The sequence below is a fragment of the Chrysemys picta genome, chromosome 3 (assembly GCF_011386835.1).
Source record: "Chrysemys picta bellii isolate R12L10 chromosome 3, ASM1138683v2, whole genome shotgun sequence".
Classification (NCBI taxonomy): Eukaryota; Metazoa; Chordata; order Testudines; family Emydidae; genus Chrysemys; species Chrysemys picta.
In genome coordinates this window covers 150,605,012-150,630,987 of record NC_088793.1, presented here as the reverse complement: position 1 = coordinate 150,630,987, position 25,976 = coordinate 150,605,012, and the positions used below count along the sequence as shown (strand labels likewise).

The window sequence follows — 25,976 nt, the reverse complement described above, 5'->3', positions numbered from 1 at the left end:
CGCAGAAATGCCACCGAATCCGCGTGACCGCAGACTACCCGCAGGCATGCTGCTGAAGGCCGCCTGACTGCCGTGACTGGGGCAGCAAAAAACATAGAGCCGCCCCTGGGAGCAAGCTAGTGGTTCAGTGTCTCTAGACCAGTTTGCTTTACCATTTCATTGGGAGGTTTCGTTGTTCTTTGGCAATATCAATCTCACTTCAGCTTCTGGCTCCTCTCTCCCTTTCCTCAGCTGAGGAATCACCAGAGAACTGAGACTCTAACCCTCTGGAGGGTCCTCTAGTGTAGCATCTCTCTACCAGGCCCTCTCCTCTCCTCCCACCCACCCAGCAACAGAGCAGCCACCTATGCTCTGAGCCAAGTCCAAGAGGTGCTTTTTAGGAGCTTCCGAGGCTGAGCTACTCCCAGTCTGTTGCCAGTCAGCCAACCCTCATTCCGACATGGGACAATAGGATTTGGCTCTTACAAACAGCAATTCAAATGGAGCATGTGAAGGTTCTCCCAGAAGTGGACATGACCCATCACAGCCTTTAGTCTACTTCCCCAAGCACCATTTCAAGGCTGGTGAAAAAACCCTAAACACTAAGCAAAGGAAGGAAACCATTATCCAGAGCATTTGAACAGGAAGGAGGTTTGATAACAGCCAGACGTGGCTTCCTTGCCTTGGCTGTGTTTTCTTTCAGCCACGTTTTGGCCAAGATGCCATTGGCTCTTCCTCCTGTAAAATACAAAACTCCAGCTCCCTTCCAGTGCATGAAAATCATTAAGACTCCCGTGAGTGAGTCTGTGGGACCGTTTTAGCTAACGATTAACCTTTAGCTCTCCTTCCCCTCGTGCATTTGGATTAAAAGGGCAACCTGGAGAGCGGCAGCAGCAAAGATGAGTGAGTCATTCCCTAAAGCTACAGACTAAGGGCTTTTCCAGGTGTGGAGTCCACCGATAAGGAGTTTGGAACCAGCAAGCCAGGCAGTGAGAGGACTGAACTTGCTCGACGCTCCACTTTGTGACCTAGCTTTCCTCAGGATGTTTCTGAGCTTCATCCTGTTGTGTTCAATGATGCCACCAATGTTTGTATGGTACAGCCTGCAGCTACTGACTTTTCAATGCCTTCAGCTCCATGCTCTTCTCTGTTCTGGGGAGTCTCTTCTAACTAGAGAGATTATAGCGCTGCCTTGTACTGAAGTCTAGTAGTTAGAGCAAGGTGCTGGGAGTCGACTCTGAGAGTCTCTTCCTGAGAGTCTGCTGTCAACTCACTGTGTGACTTTGGGTATGTCACTTACCACCTCTGGCCTCAGTTCCCCACTCTAGAAAATGAGGAGAATGCAGGGGGTTTGTGAGGCTTCAATCATCAAGAGTTGTAATGCCTGTTGAGATTCTTGGAGGAAAAGATACTTTATAAGAGTAAAGCGTTCTTATTAACATTCGTGTTACCTAACAAGGGCTCGCCAGTTAGTTCACTCCTGGCTGAAGAAAAGATGAAGGGAGATGAACGCTGTTTGCACTCGTTTCATTTCATACAGGCCTGATGCCCTTAAGCTGTTTAAACAGACTCTCTGCAGCGATAGCTGGAACGGTGACCGTGTGATTCCTCAGCGCCGGGGGCAGTGTGCCTCGCGGCACATTAACCCAGTGAGTGCTCAGAAGGGAGAGCTGCCTGCCACCTCACAGCAGCAGCATGTCCCACCTTGTGGTGCGTGGCCGACGGATCAACTGGACTCTGGTGCTGGTGGTGGGGTATCTCTTTTACCTCCTCCTGGGGGCCATGGTGTTCCAGCTGCTGGAGAAGCAGGCAGAGGCCCAGTCTCGGGACCAATTCCAGCTGGAGAAACTCAAGTTCCTGAAGAACTACACGTGCTTGGACAAGCAAGCCCTGGAGCAGTTTGTACAGGTAAGAGGAGCAGGCTGCCCAGCTCTGAGCTCAAGGCTTAGTTTGGTCCTGGAGGGTTTATCCATTTTTACTAAAAATGCGGAGATCGATTTAACATCTGTGAAATTAAAGAACTAGCTGTCTAAAGAAAGGCAGATGCTGTGCAAGCTCCCTCCACACAGTTCTGCCATTTCACCTCAATCCTGACCTACAGCACGTCTTGCCTTTTCCACGGTGAGGCTCCCCAAACACACACTTCTGCTGATGCAACTGAGGGCTGCCTCAACGTAATTCCCCTCTCCCAGTCCTGTGCCCAGCTCAGCCCTTCAGTACTGCACTGATGAACGCTATTGCAAACCTTAAGAAAGAAAGGCAGCTCTGCCAGTGCACCTCAGCCCAGACCTGTATCGTCTCTACACATCTCTGCCTGGACCTTGTCCTGCAGCACCCCTTGCTATTCCAGCTCTAGCCCTTTCAAATGCCATGAGCTATGCCATATTGTACTGTGTTTTGGGGGAGTGGGTAAACATCCACAAGGTACCAGGTTAAGATGTGTAAACTCCATTTCATTTGTTACCTCAGGCAGTATTTGACACCAGGTCGGCAGAAGCGAAAGCATGTACAATGAGATCTTTAAACTCATTTACTTTGTCATTTAGAGGAACCAACACAACATGTACTTGCATCTGGTCCAATGTGCACTCAAAATAAATAGGTTTTAAGCTTAAAACAGGTTCAAGGGCAGTTGCAATACCCTCTAAGGTTACTGAAAGCTGTACTCCTTGGTTGTAGTATGCAATGACAGGGCAATAAGAAATCCTTGAATCGATCAGATCTCTTCTTCATGCTCGTAATTTCTCCAACAGCAGACTGGGAGCCTTTCCTTCTGCTAACCGTTTCAGTAAGGCCATTAAACTACTCCAAACAGGATGCCAGTTTGCATTGTACTCTTGGTCTGATGGGTTTCCACCGATCAATTCCCAGATGAACAAAGAGCCCAGCAGGCACAGTAAATGGACTTGATAGAAGAGTGAAGTACAGATCACAAAGGTAGCAGGAAGTGAATGATTCTGCCTGAACCTTGGTCCATTAAGACCACTGGGTAATTACTAATACTGCGATGTGTTACTTGTTGAGTGCTTTGCACTGCACGGAACATGACAGAGAAGAGAGCCCTGATGCCCAGATACAGAGAGACGATGACTCCTAGCTCTAAGCCCAATTGGGATATCTTCATAGGGCTAATGCATTATTTAGTCCAGTCCCTAATAACCTAGGAAGCTCCCTGGGGGCCAAATTCTCCTGTCTTACACCAATAGAACTATATTAAAACTAAAGGGGTTGCACTGTCATTGAGAGAAGAATTTTGCTGAACCTCTGGTTGTATTGAATACAAAGAATGTTTCAACTGCTAGCTGTTCTGGAATGAACCAGCAGAGGGCACCAAAGTATCAGATATCATGTATCAGACTTGAAACGACTCACACTCAAAAACAGCTCACTAGATCACAGGGAGAGCTGTGAAGGACAAGCAGAGAGAACTGTGTCATCCGTCACAATGCCTTTTAGACACATTCCCAGCTATTATTAATAAGAAGGAATAAAATTCTTCCAAAATTGAATCCCTAGCTCTGAGAGCACTGCTAAGAAACCATCATCTGTCAGTAGTCTTTATTGTTTACCTGTTCAATCATGAGACACCCGTCTACCCAAGCTAAAGTGTTGTGCTACTCTGAAAAGTCACTGTGTAAAAGGCATTGTTGCAGCTCCATGCTTATTGTGTGCCAGTGTCACGGGGTCGGCTTTGCTCAGTTAAATTGAAAAACTGGACTTTCTGACTCCCAGCCCTGCAACTCCACCCCCTGGGATCTGAGAGTCAAAAGTTAGTGTCGCTTCTGGCTCATACATTATCTCCAGTAACTGTGTTTGGACTTTACCTCCATTAACAATTGAGTTGATTCTGCAAGAAGCAGATTCCCGTTGTTCCATCTCCGTTAGCTCTGCAGGGCTAGAAGGAAAAACACTGAGATGGGCCTGATGTGAATAGCCTAAAACATCAGGAAATTCACATAAAACTTTGTGACCTGGGCCCATCTCTGGTAAAAACGTATTTTGTGTCAGAAAATGAAGTAGAGCTGACCCTAGATACAGACAGGAAGCAGAATACCTGTGTAAAGAGGAGCCATTTTTAGAGTCACTTTGCTGCCCAGGCCCACGCTTCCAGCCATTTGTCTGAGAACATCAATCCTGACACACGGGGCCAAACCCTTGGCTATGGCTAAGGAGAATGCAGTGCAGGTGCGGAGGAAGGAATAAAAAGTGGTATAAAGTTCACCTTTGCTCTCTTCAGCTCCTGTGATAGCTTTATGCAGGGCTGGTCCCCTTGTGGAGGGCTGCTCTAATTTACTTTGGGTGCTAATGGTCCCAAGAGAATCAAAAAGGCAGCAACAGATTGGTGCAGTATTGGAGCATACCAGCTGTACCCGTTTTCCCCAGCCACACTCTCTACACCAGCATCAGGGGTGGGAGGAGGTAGAAGCCATTCAGCTAACGTTTTGTCCCAGAGGATCCTTCTTACGCTGGAATGATCTGCCTGGGTCTGGATATGTTGGCAGCACAGCCAGATCCTGCTAGCATGAGTCACAAAGCAGACAGACCATACCAGAAGATATGGCCCACAGTGTCAGGATATGGATGTGACGGCCCAGAGAGGGTATTTATGGCTGGAGTATTTAAAAGGTATTTTAAAACTGCATTAAATTTTCCTTCTGCACTTGGCATGTGCAGCTTAATGGAGATTATACTTCTGAGCATTTGCACTTTGAACTGCAGAGAACGGAGAGTTGCTCCTTGTGGGCCATGGATTAGAGCTGAGGGCCTTTTAGGCATTCTGAGTGGCAAAGGACAGGGATTTGTACCTCAGTGCAGTCTGAAATTTCATTCTTCTCTCCTCATTGCCAGTTAAAAACACAGCAGTCATTTTGGATAGTTTGATTTATCAAACTCCCAGAAGAGGTTTTTAATGGCTAGAACAAAGCTATTTGGTAATAGAAGGGAGAAAAGTGTGAATGGCACTACTATAACGGAATCGAATGTGGCCAGATGCACAACAGTCTTAACTGATGGGTTTCACACGCTTTGCAGATTCCCAGATGCTGTAGGAATTGTTACTGAAAGAATAATGTAAGGTGTTAAACCCCAACCAACCAAAAGTTGTGTTATTCAGTGCGCATCAGATCAGCTAACATTTCAGAAGTGGTGCAATCCACATTGCCCTGGAATGAGGCATTGCAGAGATAATGCCCCCAGCAGCAGTCAAGGGTTTGGGTTTTGAATGAGCATCCCCCAACCTTTAGCGCTGATCTCCTGGTTGTTGGGTCGTTGAGGCTGAAATGGCTATTGGGGCAGCACACTCAGCCCCTCTAGGTTTTGTGTCACTCTAGAAGCAACCCTTTCTGCTGCTTAAGGAGCAGGGTGGTGGGTGCACAAATGAGGTTCATTCAGTCACCTGGTGGAAGGGTGAGGGCCAGGACCTTGGAGCTCAAACGTGGTGAGAGGAAAATAGAACAGATCCTCACAACTCCAACAGATGCCACTGCCCTGTGGAGGGAATAGAACAGCAGCCAGGCAATATTCTACTCACCCAGGGGCATTTAGTTGGATATAAGGATCTAGGGGTTATAGTGGCTCACAAATGGAATATGAGCCAACAATTTGATGCAGTTGCAATAAAGGCTAAAATCATTCTGCAGTGTATGTGTTGTAGGTAAGGCACTGGAGGTAGCTGTCCTACACTACTCAGCACTGGTGAGGCCTCAGCTGGAGTACTGCATCCAATTCTGGGTGCCACACTTTAGGAACGATGTGGACAAATTGGAGAGAGTCCAGAAGAGAACAACAAAAATTATAAAAGAAAACCTGGCCTATGAGGAAACGTTAACAAAACGGTCAAGTTTAATCTTGAGAAAAGAAGATCAAGGGGGGACCTGATAACAGTCTTCGAATATGTTAAGGCAGTTATAAAGAGGACTGTGATCAGTTGTTCTGCATGTCCACTGAAGGTAGGCCAAGAAGTAATGGGTTTAATCTGCAGCAAGGAAAATTTAGGTTAGATATTAGGAAAACCTTTCTAACTATAAGGGTAATTAAGTGCTGGAATAGGCTTCCAAGGGAGGTTGTGGACTCCCCATCATTAGAGGTTTTTAATAATAGTTTAGACAAACACCTTCCAGGAATGGTCGAGATATAGTTAGTTCTGAGCAGTGCAGGGGGATGGACTAGATCAGGGATTGGCAACCTTTGGCCCGCGGCCCGCCAGGGTAAGCACCCTGGCGGGCCGGGCTATTTGTTTACCTGCTGCGTCCGCAGGTTCTGCCAATCGCGGCTCTCACTGGCCGTGGTTCGCTGCTCCAGGCCACTGGGGGCTACGGGAAGCGGCATGGGCTGAGGGATGTGCTGGCCGCCCTTCCTGCAGCCCCCATTGGCCTGGAGCGGCGAACCGCAGCCAGTGGGAGCCGCGATCGGCTGAACCTGCGAACGCGGCAGGTAAACAAACTGGCCCGGACCTCCAGGGGCTTTCCCTGAACAAGCAGCGGACCGGCTTTGCGAAGCACTGACTTAGGAGACTATGTCCCATGTTCATAAATGACTTAAGGTATTTAGGTGCCTAGCTGCCTCTAAGTTCCTAAGTCCTCTGACTTTAGAGGTGTCCTTTAGACACCTCTGACATTTTCAAAACTGCCCATCTGCTGCTGCCTACTCCCATGGGAGCCGCAATCGGCCGAACCTGCGGACGCGGCAGGTAAACAAACTGGCCCGGCCCACCAGGGTGCTTACCCTGGTGGGCTGCAGGCCAAAGGTTGCCAATCCCTGGACTAGATGAATTCTTGAGGTCCCTTCCAGCCCTAGGATTCTATGATTTTTGACAGACAAGTAAAATATTTCACATTACAACTGAATTTGGGGAGCTGCACTCCCTTTGCCCATGTTGACTTTGGCCCACTGCAACACCCAGCAGGTGAGAGCAGTCTAGAGCAGCAGAGGATGTCTCATAAATTAACCCCAGGCTGTCAGACAGAAAGGAAAGGCCTGGAGATGATTGGTGGAGATACTGAGAAGCTATAGCTAAAAACAGAACTAGCCCTCATGATGTAGAGGTGAACCAGCCACTCCTCCCCCTCCACCCACAAACATGCATGAGTCACACATAAGTCTGGGATGAGATGGAGAGTGGGAGGGACGGAGGAGGAGCAACCTTTGTTTTTATGGTTTATCATCACTTTGTTTCCCTAATTCAATCCCTTTCGGTGCCCCCTCCATTCCCTTCCCTTCATCCTCCAGCAAGTTACTGAAATGTTCGTACTTGGGTGCTCCTGTTCTCCTATAAGGAGGGCACAGGCCCCTGGCCAGCTCTACTCCTCAGCTTTGCTGAGCCACTGAGAGACCTATATCAGGTCCTTCTGATCAAACTCTAACCTGTCTAGAAACTCCATTGCTTATTACACATCTAAGCTTGCTCAAGACATCCATCAACACTCACCTGTCCATCCTTTTTACCTGACAATCTTTATCATGAGCCTATACATGCTGCTCACCTGTGTTGTCTTGTGCTCTTCTTCTGCTTCAGGTCATCCTGGAAGCATGGGAGAAAGGGGTCAACCCAGAAGGAAACTCTACCAACCCCAGCAACTGGGACTTCAGCAATTCTTTCTTTTTCGCAGGAACCGTTGTCACAACTATAGGTGAGGCAGCCTCTCTTCCTATTAACCTCTTCCTCTGTCAACAGATGCTTCCTCCAACTGTCTTGTGAAAGACTGAATCACTAGTGACAGCTGGATAGACTAGACCTGTCAGGGGAGTCTGTATCAGTGTGGGGCATATTTAAAGTGCCACATTTTCAGCCAGCCTCCAATTCTGCATGTTCAGTCTGCATACCCAGCTTATTGCACCTTCAAAAGTGGGCACATGCCCATTTTGCACCAGCAAAGCCTTCATTTGCATATGCAGACTGCGCTGTGTGTGCAAGACAGGTACTGCATCTGCTTGTGCAAACCAAGTTAGTTGCGTTCGTCACAAAATTGGAGCCCTGGGTTGAAAATCAGACCCCTAATGTGGAAGGATAAGATATTTTTAAATAATTTTTCATGTCCAGTGTTCTTTTGATAGTGACAAAGATTTGGGGCCCAATCAGTGGCTGTGCCATTTTCTCCAGCCAGAATTCTGTCTGGAAAGGTGTGGATAAGCTGGGGCACAATGGAACTGAACTAAACTGACCTTCCAAGCCTTTTAATTTAATTGTCCCTTTTTTCTCTCCTTCACTGCAGGTTACGGTAACTTGGCCCCCAGTACGGTGGCTGGGCAGGTGTTCTGTGTGTTTTATGCCTTGTTTGGGGTGCCGCTTAACCTGGCCTTTCTCAATCAGCTGGGGAAAGGACTCAATGCACACCTGATCACTCTGGAGAGATGGGTGCACAAGCCAGGCCGTGCTCGGGTACAGTATCCATTTATCATTGGTCTTCCTCTGTTTTAAAGCTAATTGGTTTTCTGAAACAGATGGCACCTCAGGCTTCGCTGCTGCCTATTTGTGTGTAGATCCTGGGACATCATAATCATGTGTCCTTTCTATATCAGGAAGTTAACAGGTCACATTTATAGATGATGACTTTGAAGTACACTTCTACCTCAATATAACACTGTCCTCGGGAGACAAAAAATCTTACCGTGTTATAGGTGAAACCACGTTATATTGAACTTGCTTTGATCCACCGGAGTGCGCAGCCCCGTCCCCCCCGGAGCACTGATTTACCGTGTTATATCCAAATTCGTGTTATATCGGGTCGTGTTATATCGAAGTAGAGGTGTAATTTGCTCTTGTCTGAAGGAAACGATCTTTGCCTGTCTTAAGCCCTGATTCCCCAGAGCACGATAGCATGTTCTTAACTTTGAGCATGTGCCCAAGTCCCATTGACTTTGATGGACTACAAGTATGTACTTAAGTGCTGCACTGAATCAGGCCTACAGTGCCCAGCCTGTAGTGGTTTTAAACTACAATAGAACCTGAAAGTTACGAACACCTCGGGAATGGTGGTTGTTCATAACTCTGAAATGTTTGTAACTTTAAACAAAATGTTCTGGTTTTCTTTTAAAAGTTTACAAAACCCCTGGGAGATAGGTAATGAACTATTTTACATTAGGGGGAAACTGAGGCAGAGACAATAAGGCCCATGCTTTCAGACTTGCAAATTCAGTAGTTATGACTGTGAGTTCATTCAAGGTAAATGCACGCACAGAATTAGTCATGTATTTGTTGGCCATTGATGTCAATGGTTGCCAACTCTCACCATTTTATCATGAGCCACACATACTTGGTGTTTTTGTTAAAGGTCCAGCTCCTGGAGTCATGTGAAAATCACAGCTTTCATTTAAATAAAATTAGTTTCTGGTCTTCTTGGTTGCAGACAGATGTTTGAAAATGTGATATGAGCTCACCCCTGTATTTTCTACAAACCAGCAACAATAAAAAAATCCACCAACCACCCTGTGACAGACACTCAATGCCGCTGAGCTGCCATTTTCCTTCTCTCCTACAGGTAGTGCAGACACTGGCATTGGCCCTCTTTCTGACCGCCGGAACCTTGCTTTTTCTAGTATTCCCACCTATGATCTTCAGTTATGTAGAAGGCTGGAGCTATGGAGAAGGCTTCTACTTCACCTTCATCACCCTCAGCACCATTGGATTTGGGGATTATGTAGTAGGTAATGAAGGGGGTGGGGTTGGATGAACTTTATAGGCCTATGTTCTTAGACCACTGTAAATTGGGAATAACTCTGCAGAAGTTAATGAGTTACACCAGTGTAAGTCTGGCATAAGTAGATCAGAATCTGGCCCTATGTCTCTACTAAGACTGCCAACAAGGCCGTTAAGTATTGCCAATTGTGATGATGGGCGTGGATTCTTGTCCACTGAGACCCACCAAATTCATTTCACACAAACCACTGAACACCGATTAGATACTAACTGTGCCCAACCTGGTTTAGAATGAGCCACAGACATAGAGGTGAAAGACTCTATATCCCATTACTAATCCTGCGAGCCATCCAGTCCCAATTAGTGTCACCCACGTATGGACTAGACAAGAAACTCTATCAAACATTTTTAGGAATCAAGCCATGTCTCATACTGAGCTGCCAGGGATTATAATTACAGGGTGAATACTAGTAGCAAGCAGAGGCCCTTGTAAGAAAATCTACCAAATGGCAGCATATAATCCCCAGGGGCACTGGCTGTGCCCTAGAGTCACTGCCAGAGAGGAGGCCTTTCTCCTTTCTCTGCACCAGCTCACTTAAGTAATACACTTAACACATGAGGTATAGAATGTCCACATGTGTAGAAAGAACAATAGGTTCTGTCACCTTCTCTGGGGTTTATCCTCCCCTCACTTCCCAGAAGTTTTGTCTGTGCATTGTGAGAGTCTCTTTGCCTTAAGGCCTGGCTGTGATACTGTGGAGATCAGTGATGCATTTGGTCCTTAGCTGATGCACTGACCATTCATTCACTAGAACTGCCATATGGGTATCAGTGACACCCTCCATCCCCCCCATATACATACATATACAAAATGGCACTATTTGCTTGGTAATGTATTCAGCAAATAATATCTGAGCCTCTCTGTTCAGAACTCAGGCATACTGCATACTACAGAAAAAAAAAACATGGGTGTGATAACCTATGGGTGTGGCTAAAATAATATTCTAACATGTTAGAGAACCAGATGTAGAATAAAACATACCTTTCTAATATGGTTATAACATGATCATTTCCCATCAACACAGGCTAGAATGAATAATTTTACATAGCCCTGGTTAAGGTTAAACACCACATGTTAGTTGAAGTTTGATGAAAGTAACAGCTTGATTGCATGGAGATGCCACAAATTGAGTAAATCAGTCACATCACTTTCTTGTCCTATTTATTAGATGTATAGCAGGTATAGTAAAGTGGTCATGATAGGGTTAAATGGGTTACCCAGAGTAGTTTAGGATGGAGCCATGCTCCGTGCCACTCTTACTTCTTGTTTAGTCAGTGGGAGTTTTCCCTTCACTGTGCTGTGATGCAGTTAAATAAAGCAGCAAGTTCCCAGCCTGCAATTCTGTGTGCAGATGGGGGGCCTTACAATTTTGATCCCATCTACTCCAAGCCGAACCTCAGACACTGGGGATATGTCTACACTTAAAATGCTACAGCTGCGTTGCTGTAGCGCTTCAGTGTAGACACTACCTGTGTCGACAGGAGGGGTTCTCCCATCAACGTAGGTAATCCACCTCCCCAAGAGGCAGTAGTAGGTCAATGGAAGAATTCTTCTCATGGATACATGAGGACTTAGGTCAACTTAACTACACTGCTCGACGTGTGGATTTTTTCCACAGTCCTGAACGACATAGTTATGCTGAGTTAATTTTCTAGTGTAGGCCAGACGTGAGCAAGAAAACATGGGAATCATTCTAGGACATATGCCCACATACAGTAGATTTCTTATGTGGGATCAGTGTAGCTCACATGACCTCACAATAGACCTTTGCATGAGGTTATGTGTGTTTTGCATACTGTTGGCCTGTTGTTTGCCAGTCCCAGGGGTCCAATCTAACATGTGAAGTTTCACGTTTTTTTCAGGCACAGATCCTAACAAGCACTACATCTCGATGTACAGGAGCCTGGCGGCAATTTGGATTGTTTTTGGCTTGGCCTGGCTCGCTCTGGTCTTTAACTTGGGAGCTGACCTGATGGAAAAATTCCTTCAGTTAAAGTGGCACAAGCCTGGCACAGCAGAAGAAGCCATTACCAAGATGGAGGATGACCCTGATCAACCCAGAATCCACATACCTAGCTGAGAGAGGCTCATGGAGAGCACTTTAGAAAGAGCAAGGCTCCCCTGCTCCTGCCTCATACACACCAAGCAAGCTTTCTGGGTAAGAGATTGCTGGATCTAAACCACAGGCTGCAGACTATCTCCAAGGGAGAAGATATTTTCAGAAGAAAGGAAAGCCCTTCATAGTGTAAAGGCAGCAGCTGAATAAAAACCCCTTTGAGGGAGTGGAACTGTAAAACAAACATCCCAGTATTCAGCACTCACTTTCCACTCAACGACTCCCTGGTGCAAGTTCTCCTGAAATAATTAGTTACCATCCCTCTGATTTGATCTTTAGCTACTGGAATTGAATTCTGTTAAATCCATCCACAGTCTCACAGTGAGGGTGGGAATACCTGACATCAAGAGAGCTGAGCTGAATTTCACTTCCAAGCAGACACAATGAGAAAAACAGGACCAGGCCTGGCCACCTGTTTAACCACATTCATCAAATGAAGCTTTTTCTGAAACCTCTTGGCAGATTTTGTCCTACATATTCAGTGGTTACATTTCTATCATTGTCCAGCTGGGCTGAAAAGCTTCTCCTTAAAATTGCTTAGAAACACTGTGTCCATTCCAGAGCTGTCTGCACTCTAAGAACTTCATCTGGAATAAACAGGCATCTGATACCAAATTCTGATCTCCCAAGTCCCTTGATGATACCAGTCCCTTGCTCAGTGACTATTGCTGCAAGCAGACTTCCTTATTTCCTGCCAGTTCAGAAATCCTCTGCCAAGGTGTGGTACCTGCTTTGGGCCCATTCATTAAGAAACTCTCATGGACTATGTGAAGTCAGTACTGTCCATTCAGTCCTAAGCAAAACTGGCCGACTCCTCCCATTCCAAATCCTGCTCTCTGTTACATGCATGGCATTAGTTGGTGAGAACAAGGAGTCTGATTTTCTCACAACTGCTGTCAACCAAGAGTAACAGCTCTTACATCAGTCAAGGAGGTGGAAAAGCAAAACAAAAGCCACACGTGTGGAACGATCCTGTCGTTGAACAGTAGAAATATGGGTCCCACGTACAACAAACTTTATAAAGAGTTAATCAATAACGTCTTCTATAGATATGCTTGTAACCATTATGACATATGCTACTTCTGTATGTGCAATGCTAATAACATATATTAATAATTTATTAACCCTTTATAAGCCTGTTATAAATGGAACCTTCATGGACAGTGTGCCCAAAATACAACCTGACTGACAGAGTTAACCAGCAGTGGCCCATGATTTATTGATTACAGTTCACCACATGACAGCCTCTCAACTAGCAATTTGATATTTCACTGTGGGAAAGATGTCTATAAAATCTGCAGCAAATTGGAGTGCACAAGGTGTGAAACTCATCCCACACTTCTCCTCTGCTGGATTCTGTGTTCTAAGGAGATTCACAACAAAGGCTTGATCTTGCATCTTACCTGGTACCTGTTTTCCCCACTGATGGTTGGAACCTGGAGACTCCAGACTGGGTGCTCAAGTCTGAAATGCTGGGAAATAAGAGTGGACAGCTCCCACTTATTGGGCTTGCTCAGTAAGGCTCATGACACCATCACCCCATTCTACACCTCATTCTGATCTTGCTACTACCTACCTAGCACTGATCTCCCCTCTGTCCCTTCACACAATCTCCTAAATGAGTGCAAGAACCGCCTGCTCTGTAGCTTCTGCTGTCTGGAACAGCTGCCTTGGATCTCTGTGAGTTAGTTAGCTCTCCATATTTTTGCAACTCTCATCTGAAAATCTTGCTTACCTATATCCACTCTTTTCCCTCCCTCAGACCAAATGCTCACATATTGTCATTAGATGCTGTCTTTTCACCACTGTCTTTGCAATTTATATTATATTCTGCCTTATATTATCTAGCTCTATGAAACATTGTGGGCTGCCATTTGTATGAATGACATGATCAGGTACCAAGTAAAGTTGTACTGACTTGTGCATACGATCCAGATTCCATCCCACCCCTCCTGTCTTCCACACCTTCCTCACCCAACCTAGGCAACACAAACCATGTGTGCCAGGCCAGAGGCTAAAGGCAGGTGTACAAAATACCTTTCACTGTGCTGCCTGCCACACAATGTGCTAAACATGTGCAAAGATGACTAGACCAGGGATACAACATGTGCCTTACATGTTGGGGAGCTCTCTGCTACTCTATTTTCACACACACACACACACACACACTCTCTCTCTCTCTCTCTCTCTCCCCGCCTCCTGGCAGTTTGCAGTTGGAGTCTCCACTTCCTCAGCCCAGTCCTCCTACCAGTATATAGCTCCATTGCTAGCCATTGGCTTTGCCAAACAGCAGCAGAGCAACACTGACATGATTTTTGTCAGTTTCCAGTGCCACCCACATGATTTTGAATAGAGTTGGGCAGCAAACCCTTTTCCCATCCCACAATTATTTTGAAGAATTTGAAAATCTGTATCGTCCCCAATTAGGACAAAATCTCAAAAATGTTCATGAAATGGGAAAAACAAATTGGTTTGGGTCAATTGAAACATTTTGCTGCAATGATTTTTGAAATGTTTTGTTTCCCTTTTTCCCCTTTGATTAACTCTTTTTAGTCTTAAAATTTGAATGAAAAAGTCATTCCGAACCAGTACCTTGGAATTCTTTGTTTTGAAAACATCAAAGAAACATTTCAACAATTTCAAAACTTTTTTTTCAACGTTTTTTCGAGTCAGGAGATTCGTCAGAACCGACCTTGATTCACAAACAGTTTTGGTTTTGATGACGCTGCATTTACACACACACACACACACACACACACACACACACACACACACACACACACACACACACACACACACACACTGACTCATCCAAAAAATCCCCACTGGCCCTAGTTCTGAATAGTAAAAGTGAAAGCGTCCAGAGACTTGTTACGTTCACAGTGCTGCTGCTGCTGCTTTTGACGACACTCCGAGTAGCTGCAGAGATTCTGGAGTTGTCTGTCTGCAGACTCAGGAAGATACATTAATGCTGTATCAGCTCAGACATGAAAGGTTTTCTTAACAACCATAATGGCTAGAAAACAAATTACAAAAGAAAGAAAAATCTTAAATTCTGCAGATGCTGATGATTTAAGGCTCCTCACACTCACCAGGGGGAAAAGTTTCTTTTTCACCACTGTCCAGTGGATTTTTCAAGCCTTGTACAAGAGCCTAAAGATTATAGTGATGCCATGACAGCTCCGTTGTTCAGGTTACATTGCAATTTGCACTTAAAGCAGGGACAAAATACTTTTTTTATGTATGAATAAGAGTGCAGTGTTTCTCAGTGGGTGCAATTTGAACCTCGGGTGAATTCTGAGGGGATGGGTGCTGAGGCACAACCTACCAGCTGAGGAAAATAAAATGGCAGAAGATCTACTGCTGAAGAACACTATATAAGAGCCAGGCCAGGCATTATTATGGTATGGTCACTAAGGAGCCAGGGGAGGACAGGAAAGGAGTATCTTGCCCCCTCCCTATTCCTGTTGCTAACAATGCAATCTCTGCTTCCTGTACAGAGTGGACCTCTCTCAACTTCCTGTAAACTGCTTGGCTCTGGTGCAGGGGAAGCAGCACTCCTGAAGTTGTGGAGCTGGCATTGCAGCCTGTGTAAACAGGATTGCCCCAGAGCTGGGCACTGTGTGGATACATGAGCAGGTAATCACCAGCAGCTGCCACTCCATCCCCAACCAGGCCACCAGGATGGCACCAGGCCTCTAACTAGAAAGCCCGCCAGCACACCCATCCCAAAGATCTCCCTCCAAGTCTGGCAACCTCTGCACCATCCCACCGCAACAAGTCCCCGAGCACCAATATACCACCTGCAATTTTTTGTCATGGCCCCAGTCTCAGAATCTTGTGGATTGTGGGATATTAGGTGGATCCTGAACAGGAAACTGGAAGTGTTTTTTGGGTCCTGAATGGAAAAAGGTTGAAAATCCTTAATACAGTGTATCCTTCCCAGACTTATGACACTTACTCTTTGAGTGCAGAAAGAATTTGCTGGGGATTTTCATTTTAATCCATTTATTAGTTTATGAATGATTGGTATTTAAGTGGCCCCTTTTAGGAGCTTTTGGGGTGAAGCTTTTTCTTCCCCCCAGTTCCTTCTAACAAGGGTATCCTGATTTAGATTTGAAAATGGGCTCGGTTCTCGACAGAAAACTTGAACTCTCACCTGTTAAGTTGTTTTATATATCTTATCATTAATATATGTATTAAATAGCATAAGTGCATGTCAGTAATATTTGTGCATGATTATGTTTCATAGTATGCATTGTGCAGCTGATCTGGTTTTTATATGGTCATAATGTAAAAATATAGTAGAAATGTATCTGTGTTTTTGATAAGATAGGCAATGCAGACTGTAACCATCTTTTCCTCCTTTGTCCCTCTGAGACATCTGGAGACATCTAATTTTAAGATTATAACTCACATGCGATTATTAAATAACAGTACTTTGGAAAGTAAGAGGTAAGGCTGTGCAGTGCAATTTTCAGTTCTTTGATGCATGCATTGCAAGTGACGATTCTTGAACTGAAAGTGAGCATGTGAAAGAGACTATTATGCTGCTGGTACGGTTGAACGTCACTGTGGTAGTGATTTAATGCTTGGAGGCTGCTTGTATGTTGAGTGTGAATTTGCCTTAACTCATTCTTTTGATGTGTAATATTTGTGTTATTAGAAAATGCATCTGAGCAACTTTAATTGTAAAGGGTTAGATTGCACCTTTAGGCACAGCCCTGAAGCTCTCCTTTCCACCCTCTGTACCAGCAGCAAATTACAACAGTCCCTTTGCCAGCTCAGCTGTACTGGTAAATGGTTGCAGCCAAGGATCCATCCATTCTCCTCTTCCACTTCCGCTGTTCTGGGCATTGGGGTCTAAACAGACACAAGGTCTGGGAGGCTTTCTCAGGGATTTAAGGGGTGCCTCTTACTCTCCTGCATGGTCACAATCTGTCCCTAAATTAGTCAAGCTTGTGTCCAAAAATTATTTGTTTTGCTTTGTTTTGTGGAGACCACAGAGATTAGTCTGGGGTGATGGGGCATACTGTATATACTCTACTTGAATTCAGGGTAGCATTTGACACAGTCCTGCACAACAGGCTAATCCACCAAATTAGCAAATTCAGCATAGAAGGCACCAGTCCTGTATGGATAAGGAATAGGTTAGATGAGGGTGGCGGGAGGTCTCATATTTTTCATAGAATGGACCACACCTTGATAGAGAGAATGCCTCAGGACTCCTCCCCCCCCCCTTCACCTTCACTTATCAGCCCTGTGTCAAGTTCATCAATCACTTACATGGAAAAGTCATATTAAGAAAATATTTTAACTCCCTTTTTAATGTGATTTAGCAGCAGGAAACAAGAAAGAAAGCCCGTTCTCTGCAGATCACCATGAAGTGCCTCTCAGACCACAGGGAATGTGTCACTGGGTTAGATGATCAAGGTCAGTTTCCCCTGATGGAAGATGATGATGAGTGGAGTCCCTCAGAAAGTGGCACAGGGCCTGCTGGTTTCATTCCCAAGTATAAAGGACTCAGAGGAAGGTTTCACTAGTAGAGACTCCAGGCTTGTGGATGACACTAGATTGGCCAACAACTAGAGTAGAAGTAAAGAACCAAACACAGAAAGACCTGGATAGGTGGGCACTATTAGGGGACTATCTGTGAAATAATGAGATTGGTGGTCAGGAGCAGTCAGATGGGATGCACATTAAACATACTGGTTCTGCGGTACACACCGTAGGACAAGGATGGAGAACCATGACGCAAAATGACTGGTTGAGGGCAACAAGGCACAGAGGGCACCAGAAAGTTTGAGTGGCCAGAACCACTCTTGAAGAGTCTCTTAGTCTGCAGCTAGGGAGCACATGGTGACGCCGTCCTTCGGAAAGGAAACCCTGAGGCACAGCCCAGAAAAGGGCTACAGGAGTGTGGCAAAGAGGGAGGGATGGCTCAGGGGACTGGTAATATCAGCTGGAGCTTTTCCCCTCTGGCCCCTGGGAAATTGTGGTGGTGCCCCAGAACTGCTGCTCCTATGCTGGCCACAGGACAAACTAACTATATCCGCATGGGTCAGGCCCCTGTGGTACCAGAGAGCGGGGCGGAGGGGCGGGACATGGAGACTGAAGAGGGATCTGGGTGCCCCTGATCCACCACTTCCGGGGGTACCAGATGCTCCTGATTCCCTCACCACTGGGATGGGGCTGGGTCCCCCTGATCCCCGCTGAAGGGCGGGGAGGCGGGGAGGCCCTGGGCTACATTGGAGCCGCCTCCAGCGCCCTTTCCCCGCCCCCCGCGTTGCCTGCCTCCGGCCCCGGCCGGTGCTCGCCCGGAGTCCGGGGAGCCGCGGTGCGATGTGCAGGGCGCAGGGGGACGCCGTGGCCGGGCGGCGCTGGTGGCGGCTGCCCGGGACCCTGCTGCTGCTGCTGGCCTACGTGGGCTACCTGCTGCTGGGCAGCACGGCGTTCTGGGCGCTGGAGGGGCCCGCCGAGCGCCACTCGGCGCAGCAGCTGCTGCAGGACAAGTGGGAGCTGCTGGGCAATTACACGTGCCTGAAGGGGCCGGCCCTGGAGCGCCTCATCCAGGTAGGGGGCTGGGGACTCCCCCCGGGAGGCGGGGGCAGAGGGTCTGGCGATCCCCGCCCAAGGGGAGGTGGCTGTGCGCTTCCCCCCGAAGGGACAAGTAGCCCTAGCCCCTGGGTGGGCACGTGGTCCCTGAGGAGTAGGGGGCAGCTGGGTGAGATATTGAGTGAGTGGTGCCCCTTCCCTGGGGGAGCTCCAGCAGGAGCGGTACCAATGCATGGCTGGCACACACCATATACAGCTTTCAGAGTAGCAGCCGTGTTAGTCTGTATCCGCAAAAAGAACAGGAGTACTTGTGGCACCTTAGAGACTAACAAATTTATTAGAGCATAAGCTTTCGTGGGCTACAACCCACTTCTGTTATGCATCCGAAGAAGTGGGCAGTAGCCCACGAAAGCTTATGCTCTAATAAATTTGTTAGTCTCTAAGGTGCCACAAGTACTCCTGTTCTTTTTACCATATACAGCTGGCACTCGAGGGGCTTTGGGACTCTCTCTGCTTGAAGAGATCAGGGTATCCATCCCTTGGCCGGCAGGCACCTGTTTAGGATGCAGACTCTTCCCTCAGATATCTTCTTATCAATCGGGCTTTCTTGGAAAGCGGCTTCTTGAAGGTTTCTTTCTGTGTCCTGTTTTCCTTAGCCTCCTGCCGCCTGTTTGGCTTCGCTGAGCAATTAGCCCTTAAAGTAGGGGTAGTCAATTATTTTTGGTCAAGGTCCAAATTTCTTGCTCAAGGTGTAGTCAAGGTCCAGACTCCAGTGAAACATGTTTCACACCTCAGTAACAATAATGATCATAAGTAAATAAAAAGATTTCGGAGTCTATTAGAAAGCGTCTGGCCATCTGGATTTGACCCACAGTCTGCTTATTGACTACCCCTGCTGCAGGGCCTGGCAGAGGGCAGTTTTGTTTAGCCATGTACTTGACACTGTGGAACTAAACGGATGTGAATCACACTTTCTGTTTTAACGTGTACCTTTCACCTGCTTCCATCTGCTTACCAATATGTAACTCACACCCCCCCACACCTCACCTGGGAGCTTGTCCCTACCTGTGTTACAGATAGCGCTGGATTCCTGCGATGGATGGTATGTCCTTAGGGAGCCCCACTGGTTTCAGTCGCGTTCCACATGCTATCAGCTGGACCCTAGATTTGTAAATCTGCACATAAATTAGGCAGACCAGTCCAGTGCTAGTAATATCCTATGTATTCCCCAAATCATCAAGGCAACAGTAGTCCATTTTATACCTGTACAGAGTCTGTCGTATTTAAAAGTAATTTTATGTCTCTTAAAATGTAGCCGTTTCATCCCTCCTTTTCTTAGACTGGTGTGTCATTTTACTTAATTTTGCTCTCCCTTCCCCCCCCCCCCGTTTGCTTCTGACTGCTGAAAATATTGTTATTAATAAAGTAGAGGTTATGACATTTCCAGTGACACTTTTAGGAGCAATCTTTGAACTGCGGGGCTGCCCCAATCTTTAACATTTATTTTCCCCAGTATATTTAAATTTAGCTATTCTGTCCCGGTAATTTTTCTGCAATTGTTTTTAACGTGTCTGTTCTCCAGGTGTCTCTGGCCGTATTTTCTTTATTACGATGATTCCTAAATATCTTTCTCTTCTCATTTATCCTGAGTAAACTGTCAGTCTTTAAGCCTTGGTAGAATAGAGATGGTGGTAGAATTTTTCATTATAAGATCCTGGCCAGTTTTCTAATGGTTAATTGCATTTTAGCAGTGAATCAGAATGCATTACAGCGTACATTATCTTACCAGTGATAACGTCGTATAATAATTAATACGGAAACTTCTTTGCAGAGAGTTTAATTGGCGTCAAGTATCACTTTTTTCCAATTTTCTATTCATTATTTGAAAGAACAAGTGTCAAACAACCCAGTACAAAAAACATGCTTGTAAATGATGCTGAGGATATTTCCATGACAACTGTGCAATGCCCAAATAGGGCAAATATATTCTTGCTGAAACCCCTAGGAGCCACACATGTACAAAAGAGATGGGCAAAACAGGGGCAGTTTTGGTTTTGCAGAACCTCTGCATCAGGCAGGTATTGGTTTGGAAAACCCAAAATCTAACCCAGCAGTGATGTGGATGCGAGGCCCACTTGACCTAAACGTCTCTGGTTCAGGAAGGTGCGAGAGACTGGATAAGTGGTTCTTGTTTGGGCCCATCTCTGTTTCAGATAGGTGACTTGGGTTTTGCCAAAGCAAATGCTCGTGGTGGTTTGGTTGGTAGTGCTGTCCTACCTGACTCCAGTGGGGCGTGGGTAAATCTTTGCATTTTTGTTTCATCTGTGCAAAAACACCCACCATCACAACTGAGTTTTGTTAAGAGTCTTAGCAGAGATTGTGAGGATTGACATGGAAAAGGTAGCTGATAGGGAGGGGGCTTTTCAGCCTTACTGACTAAGATCTAACAATATCCAATGGCTGTAAGTTGAAGTTAGATAAATTCAACCTTGAAATGAGATGCAATTTCGTAGCAGGAAGAAGCAGCAACACTGGAACAGCTCATTGGGGAGGTGGTGGACTCGCCATCGCTTGTAGTCTTTAAGGTGAGATCAGATAGCTTTCTGAGAGAAATTCTACAGCCAAGGGCAGCAGAGAGATGTGGGGAGGTTGGGGTAGTTGGTCATGATGGTCCCCTCTGGCCTAGGAGCTGTGAATCTATGAATCCAACTGTTCATCCCTCTCTCCATGTGCCATGGAGAAAACAGGAAGCTCTACATTGCCCTTAACATGCTCATAACACTTGCAGCTCTGCATTAAGACAATGACCATAACCAAACTTCATGCTTCAGGGTTTCAGCCAGTCACCTGCAGGGGTCTGGAAGGAATTTCACAACACCTGACGCCTATTCACAATTGGCAAGATGTATTCTTGGCAGGGATAGAGGAGTGTGTCACCTTCCTCTGAGGCACCAGGGATTGGCCACTGCTGTACACAGGACACCAGATGGGGTGGACAAGTGCACTGAGGTGATGCAGAGAATCTGCTTTCTCAGATACTTGGCTAGTGTCGAGTCTTGCTCACGTGACCAGGGTTGAACTGATTGCCAGATTTGGGTCAGGAAAGAATTTTCCCTCAAATGAGACTGGCAGAGACCTTGGGTTTTTTTCTCTTTCCTCTACAGTGTGCAGCACGGATCGTCTAGGATCATCTCGGCATATCTCATGTAATCAATTACATTGGCCTCTATGCCTGTGGCACACAACAGTTTATTCTCTTGAGGACTTGAAATATTTTAGTCTAATCCAAGGTATTGGCCTCAATACAGGGTTAATTGGGTGAAATTTAATAGCCTGTGATATACAGGAGGTCAGACTAGATGATCTAATGTCCCTTCTGGCCTTAAATGCTGTGAAACACTATTATGCTGATTGTCCCATTCTCTCACCCCCAGAAGTGATAGACTGTAAGCTCATTGGGGCAGGGACTGTCTTTTTATTATATGCAGTACAGTGAGTAGCACAAGGGGGCCCTGATACTCTGGCCCCTAGGCACTACCATAATAGAATGAATAATATCATCCACATTGTGTGCTAACTCTGCAAACAACATAGTGTGAAATTTGAGTTGAGCTAATTAGCCAGAGGAAGTAGGAAATAAAGCTGATGAGTCCAGTTTTGCATTTCACAGTATATGCCCAAGTTCAAAGTCTCACTCTTATCCTTGAGAGAACAAGCAACATCTGACAGATGTCAGTCCCTTTGCTCAAGACTGGAAGGCGCTCCAGTACTACGGTGATGAATGCAGTGTAGATAAGCAGCTATATAGAAGAGAAGAATTGCTACATCCCACAATGGGTGCTGGGCGCTTTACAGAATAATACAAAGGCATGGCCTTTGCTCTGAGGAGCATACAATGCAATTTTTAGATGAAGGAGAGTAACAAACAGTAATGGGGGATGGGAGAAGAAGGACAAAGTTTACAGTTAAAGGAATCAGTGATAAGCTAGTCACAGTGCCACAGAGAACCAAAAGGCCTTTCCGGTGTGTTTTTACTGATTTGTTTTACCATATGCAGTGATAATGGGAGACCCAGATTCTATTCTGAGCTCTGACTTCTCACTGTTCGCTGTGGTGCTGAAAGTAGTTTTGGAGCCAGCTCCGTCCTCCCTGACCAGAGATTGACTGCAACATGCAGTGAAGGACCTTACTGTATGGGCTACAGTGGACCTAGATGGGGAAGGAAGTTAAAGGGTTTTTTTTCTTTCTCTTGTTATTAAATTAGAAGGTTCTTGTGCCGGCCGGACTTCCTGCTACATGAAACCCTGGCCTGATCTTGAATAGCCCTATATATTTTTTGTTTAATAGGTTTTCATGATGAGTTTAATGAAAAACCCAAACAAATCACACAAGAGCCCCCTTCTCTTCCAGTTCCTGTTCCAATTTCCTTTGTGGCATTGCTTGGATACTGTGTGTGGTACACGCACACACAAAACAAACAAATAAAATGACCTGTTCCCTCAGTCATCTGTTCACCCACTGGTTACCTGGCAAAGTCATGATCGGTCCTATCTCACCATCACGTTGGTATTCTAGACACATAATTTGATTACTTGCAAATTAGGAAAGAGCTGGACACAGTGGTTATGAAAAAGCAAAAGCAGTGGCTGGGCTTTTTAATTACTTTGACATATTTCACAGTCTGTGAAGTTCTTTAGCATTGTTTATATACAAAGCTTTTTCATTAGGGTTACCGCCAAACATTATGGTTAATCGCATTTATTACGGTAGAGTCCTGGGGCTGACAGCGGATGGAGTCTCGTTTTGCTACACACTGTACAAACATATCATTTCATATTATTTTCATCCTGTTTATTATGGTTGTGCCTTGTAACTGACCAAGATTGGGGCTCTGTTGTGATAGGCCAGGGATAGGCAACCTATGGCACACGTGCTGAAGCTGACATGCGAGCTGATTTTCAATGGCACTCACACTGCCCAGGTCCCGGCCACCGGTCCAGGGGGCTCTGCATTGTAATTTAATTTTAAATGAAGCTCTTTAAACATTTTAAAAACCTTCTTTACTTTACATACAACGATAGTTTAGTTCTATATTATAGACTTATAGAAAGAGACCTTCTAAAAACGTTAAAATGTATTACTGGCACGCGAAACCTTACATTAGAGTGAATAAATGAAGACTCAGCCCACCACTTCTGAAAGGTTGCTGACCCCCAAGCTAGGCACTGTACAAACACAGTAGTAGACAGTCCTGTTCTGATGAGCTTAGTCTAAACAGACAAGGCAGACACGGGGGTGGGGGGAAGGTAACATACAACAGAGTGAGCAATGCAGTGTGCTGGTTGCAAATTTCATGTTAGTTCAGTGATTTTTTTTTTAATTTTGTTATGTAAATCGTTCAGTGGAATGATGGGAGGAGCTAGTTGGAAGGACAAAGGAAGGGAGGGGCAGGAAGGGTTGGAGCAAACAGTCAAAGCACACAGGGGCAAGAACGTTCAGAAGCAGTCTGATGGCAACCGTTTAGTTTCATAAATTAGGTAGTGTTCATAAAAGGTGTTGGATTGACAGCCCTCTAGGCCAAAGTTTTACATATCCCCAGAACAGGTACAGCTTGGACAACAGCAGAGCAGGCTTTGTCCACATGCTACTCCCTTCCAAAGTGTCTCTGTTGTACCCTTCAGAGACACCACTTCTCAGGGGGAGAAACCAGTGCAGTGTCCTTGGTATCTTTAATCCTTGGCCATACTTCTGAGACTGTGAGCAAAGGTGCTGTGTGTGATGTGGACAGCTGGTCACAAGGAACTGGACTGAAAGCAGCAGCTCATGTTGCACAAACCACCAATCAGCCAATAGGTAGTAACAACTCTGGTTGATGGGTTCAGACAGATGGCTTAGATGAGAAAGGCTCTATAATCAGGAGAGGATGGCTTAGGTGGCTAAGCCTGGTGTTATATAAACTATTATTTGCTTTCCGGTCCCCTTGATTGTTTTCATTCTGTTGAAAGTGTGTTCACCACCTTTTCCAATCCCGTCAGGCTCCTTTTCTCCCTTCTTCTGCACTACATTTCTCAGCACAAGACAAGCACTGGTGCAATGAAGCTGGGTTGCATTTGTGGGTCTAATATATCAGAATCCTGGAGCCCACCCCTGCACCTCCCACAGTTGTCTATTTCTGATCTAGAGTTGTTCCATATGCACGTCCAACTACCCACCACGCCAATCACACACACATGAATCAGACATACATTTTTAATTATTAAAGACTGGGACATCATAGCTAAGAGGAAGGTTTCTGTAGGAAGGGATCTAAACATCCCGAACTTTGAAGAAGCCTAGTTTTCTTTCCGGCTTTGAGAACACCTGAAACAAACCTTCTTTCATTTATGGTACATAAGAAAATCTATCCCGCAGTGGCTGTTTGCCACGTAGGCTGGATGCGTCGCTCTGCCTGAGCTGAACCGGTTCTCCAGACTCTCTCACTCCCTTTGCTGTGATGTATGCCAGGATTGTGGACTCCGCTGCAGCTACAGTTGTTGAACTTCTTCAAAGACCCTGGACTATGTAATATACTTAGACTTCTGTCAGGCGTTTGACTTGGTACCACACAACATTTTGATTAAAAAACTAGAATGATATAAAATGAACATGGGGCACATTAAATGGATTTAAAACTGGCTAACAAAATATAATTGTCACTGAGTGGGTGTGTTTCAAGTGGGTTCCTGCAATGACCAGTTCTTAGCTCTACACTATTTAACATATTTATCAATGATCTGGAAGAAAACATAAAATAACTGATGAATTTTGCAGATGACACAAAAATTGTGGAGCGGTAAATAGTGAAGAGGCAGGTCACTCATACAGGCAGATCTAGATCATTTGGTGAACTGGGCACAAGCAAACAATATGCATTTTAATATGGCTCAATGTAAATGTATACACCTAGGAAGAAAGAATGGAGGCCATAGTTACAGGATGGAGGACTCTGTCCTGGGAAGAAGTGACTCTGAAAAAGATTTGGGGGTTGTGGTGGATAATCAGCTGAACGTGAGCTCCCAGTGTGACACTGTGGTCAAAAGAATTAGTATGATCTTTGGGTGAATAAACAGGGAATCTTAAGTAGGAGTAGAGAGGTTATTTTACCTCTGTATTTGGCACTGCTGGAATATTGTGTCCAGTTCTAGTGTCCACAATACAAGAAGGATGTTGATAAGTTGGAGAGGTTCAGAGAAGAACCTCAGGAATGATTAAAGAATTAGAAACCATTCAGTGATAGACTGAAGGTACTCAATCTATTTAGCTTAACAAAAAGAAGGTTAAGGGGTGAGTTGATTACAGTCTATAACAGGAGTAGGCAAACTTTTTGGCCCGAGGGCCACATCTGGGTATGGAAATTGTATGGTGGGCCATGAATGCTCATGAAATTGGGGGTTGGGTGCAGGAGGGGGTGAGGGCTCCAGCTGGGGATACAGGCTCTGTGGTGGGTCCAGAAATGAGGAGTTCAGTGTGCGGGAAGAGGCTCCAGGCTGGGGCATGGGGTTGGGATGTGGGGGGAGGGGGAAGGGCTCCAGCTGGGGGTGCGGGCTCTGGGGATGAGGGTTTGGGGTGCAGCAGGGTGCTCCTGGCTGGGT

At 45.7% G+C, this 25,976-nt stretch overlaps 2 protein-coding genes across 3 annotated transcripts in view; both read left to right on the top strand.

Annotated features, from left to right (window-relative positions):
• The first annotated feature begins 831 nt into the window (after nt 1–831).
• KCNK16 (potassium two pore domain channel subfamily K member 16) lies at nt 832–12,988 on the top strand. Its single transcript, XM_008175449.4, has 5 exons — nt 832–1,887; nt 7,493–7,607; nt 8,190–8,356; nt 9,456–9,621; nt 11,537–12,988. Exons 1-5 carry the CDS (start codon nt 1,675–1,677, stop codon nt 11,752–11,754), a joined length of 879 nt encoding a protein of 292 aa, XP_008173671.1. The 5' UTR covers nt 832–1,674; the 3' UTR covers nt 11,755–12,988.
• A 4,929-nt stretch (nt 12,989–17,917) lies between these two features.
• KCNK17 (potassium two pore domain channel subfamily K member 17) overlaps nt 17,918–25,976 on the top strand; it is a 54,570-nt gene continuing 46,511 nt past the window's right edge. Inside the window, exon 1 of one of the 2 annotated variants that reach the window (XM_008175444.4) lies at nt 17,918–18,363. In XM_008175444.4, the coding sequence (XP_008173666.2) occupies nt 18,133–18,363 (231 nt within the window). In that variant the 5' untranslated portion in view covers nt 17,918–18,132. The remainder of the gene's footprint in view (nt 18,364–25,976) is intronic. The other variant, XM_065589268.1, reaches the window with a different exon arrangement.

Coding starts and splice junctions, on each gene's coding strand:
- KCNK16 (XM_008175449.4), top strand. CDS start 1,675: ATGTCCCACCTTGTGGTGCGTGGCCGACGGATCAACTGGACTCTGGTG. Junction 1,888..7,492: donor CCCTGGAGCAGTTTGTACAG/GTAAGAGGAGCA, acceptor CTTCTGCTTCAG/GTCATCCTGGAAGCATGGGA. Junction 9,622..11,536: donor ATTTGGGGATTATGTAGTAG/GTAATGAAGGGG, acceptor CGTTTTTTTCAG/GCACAGATCCTAACAAGCAC.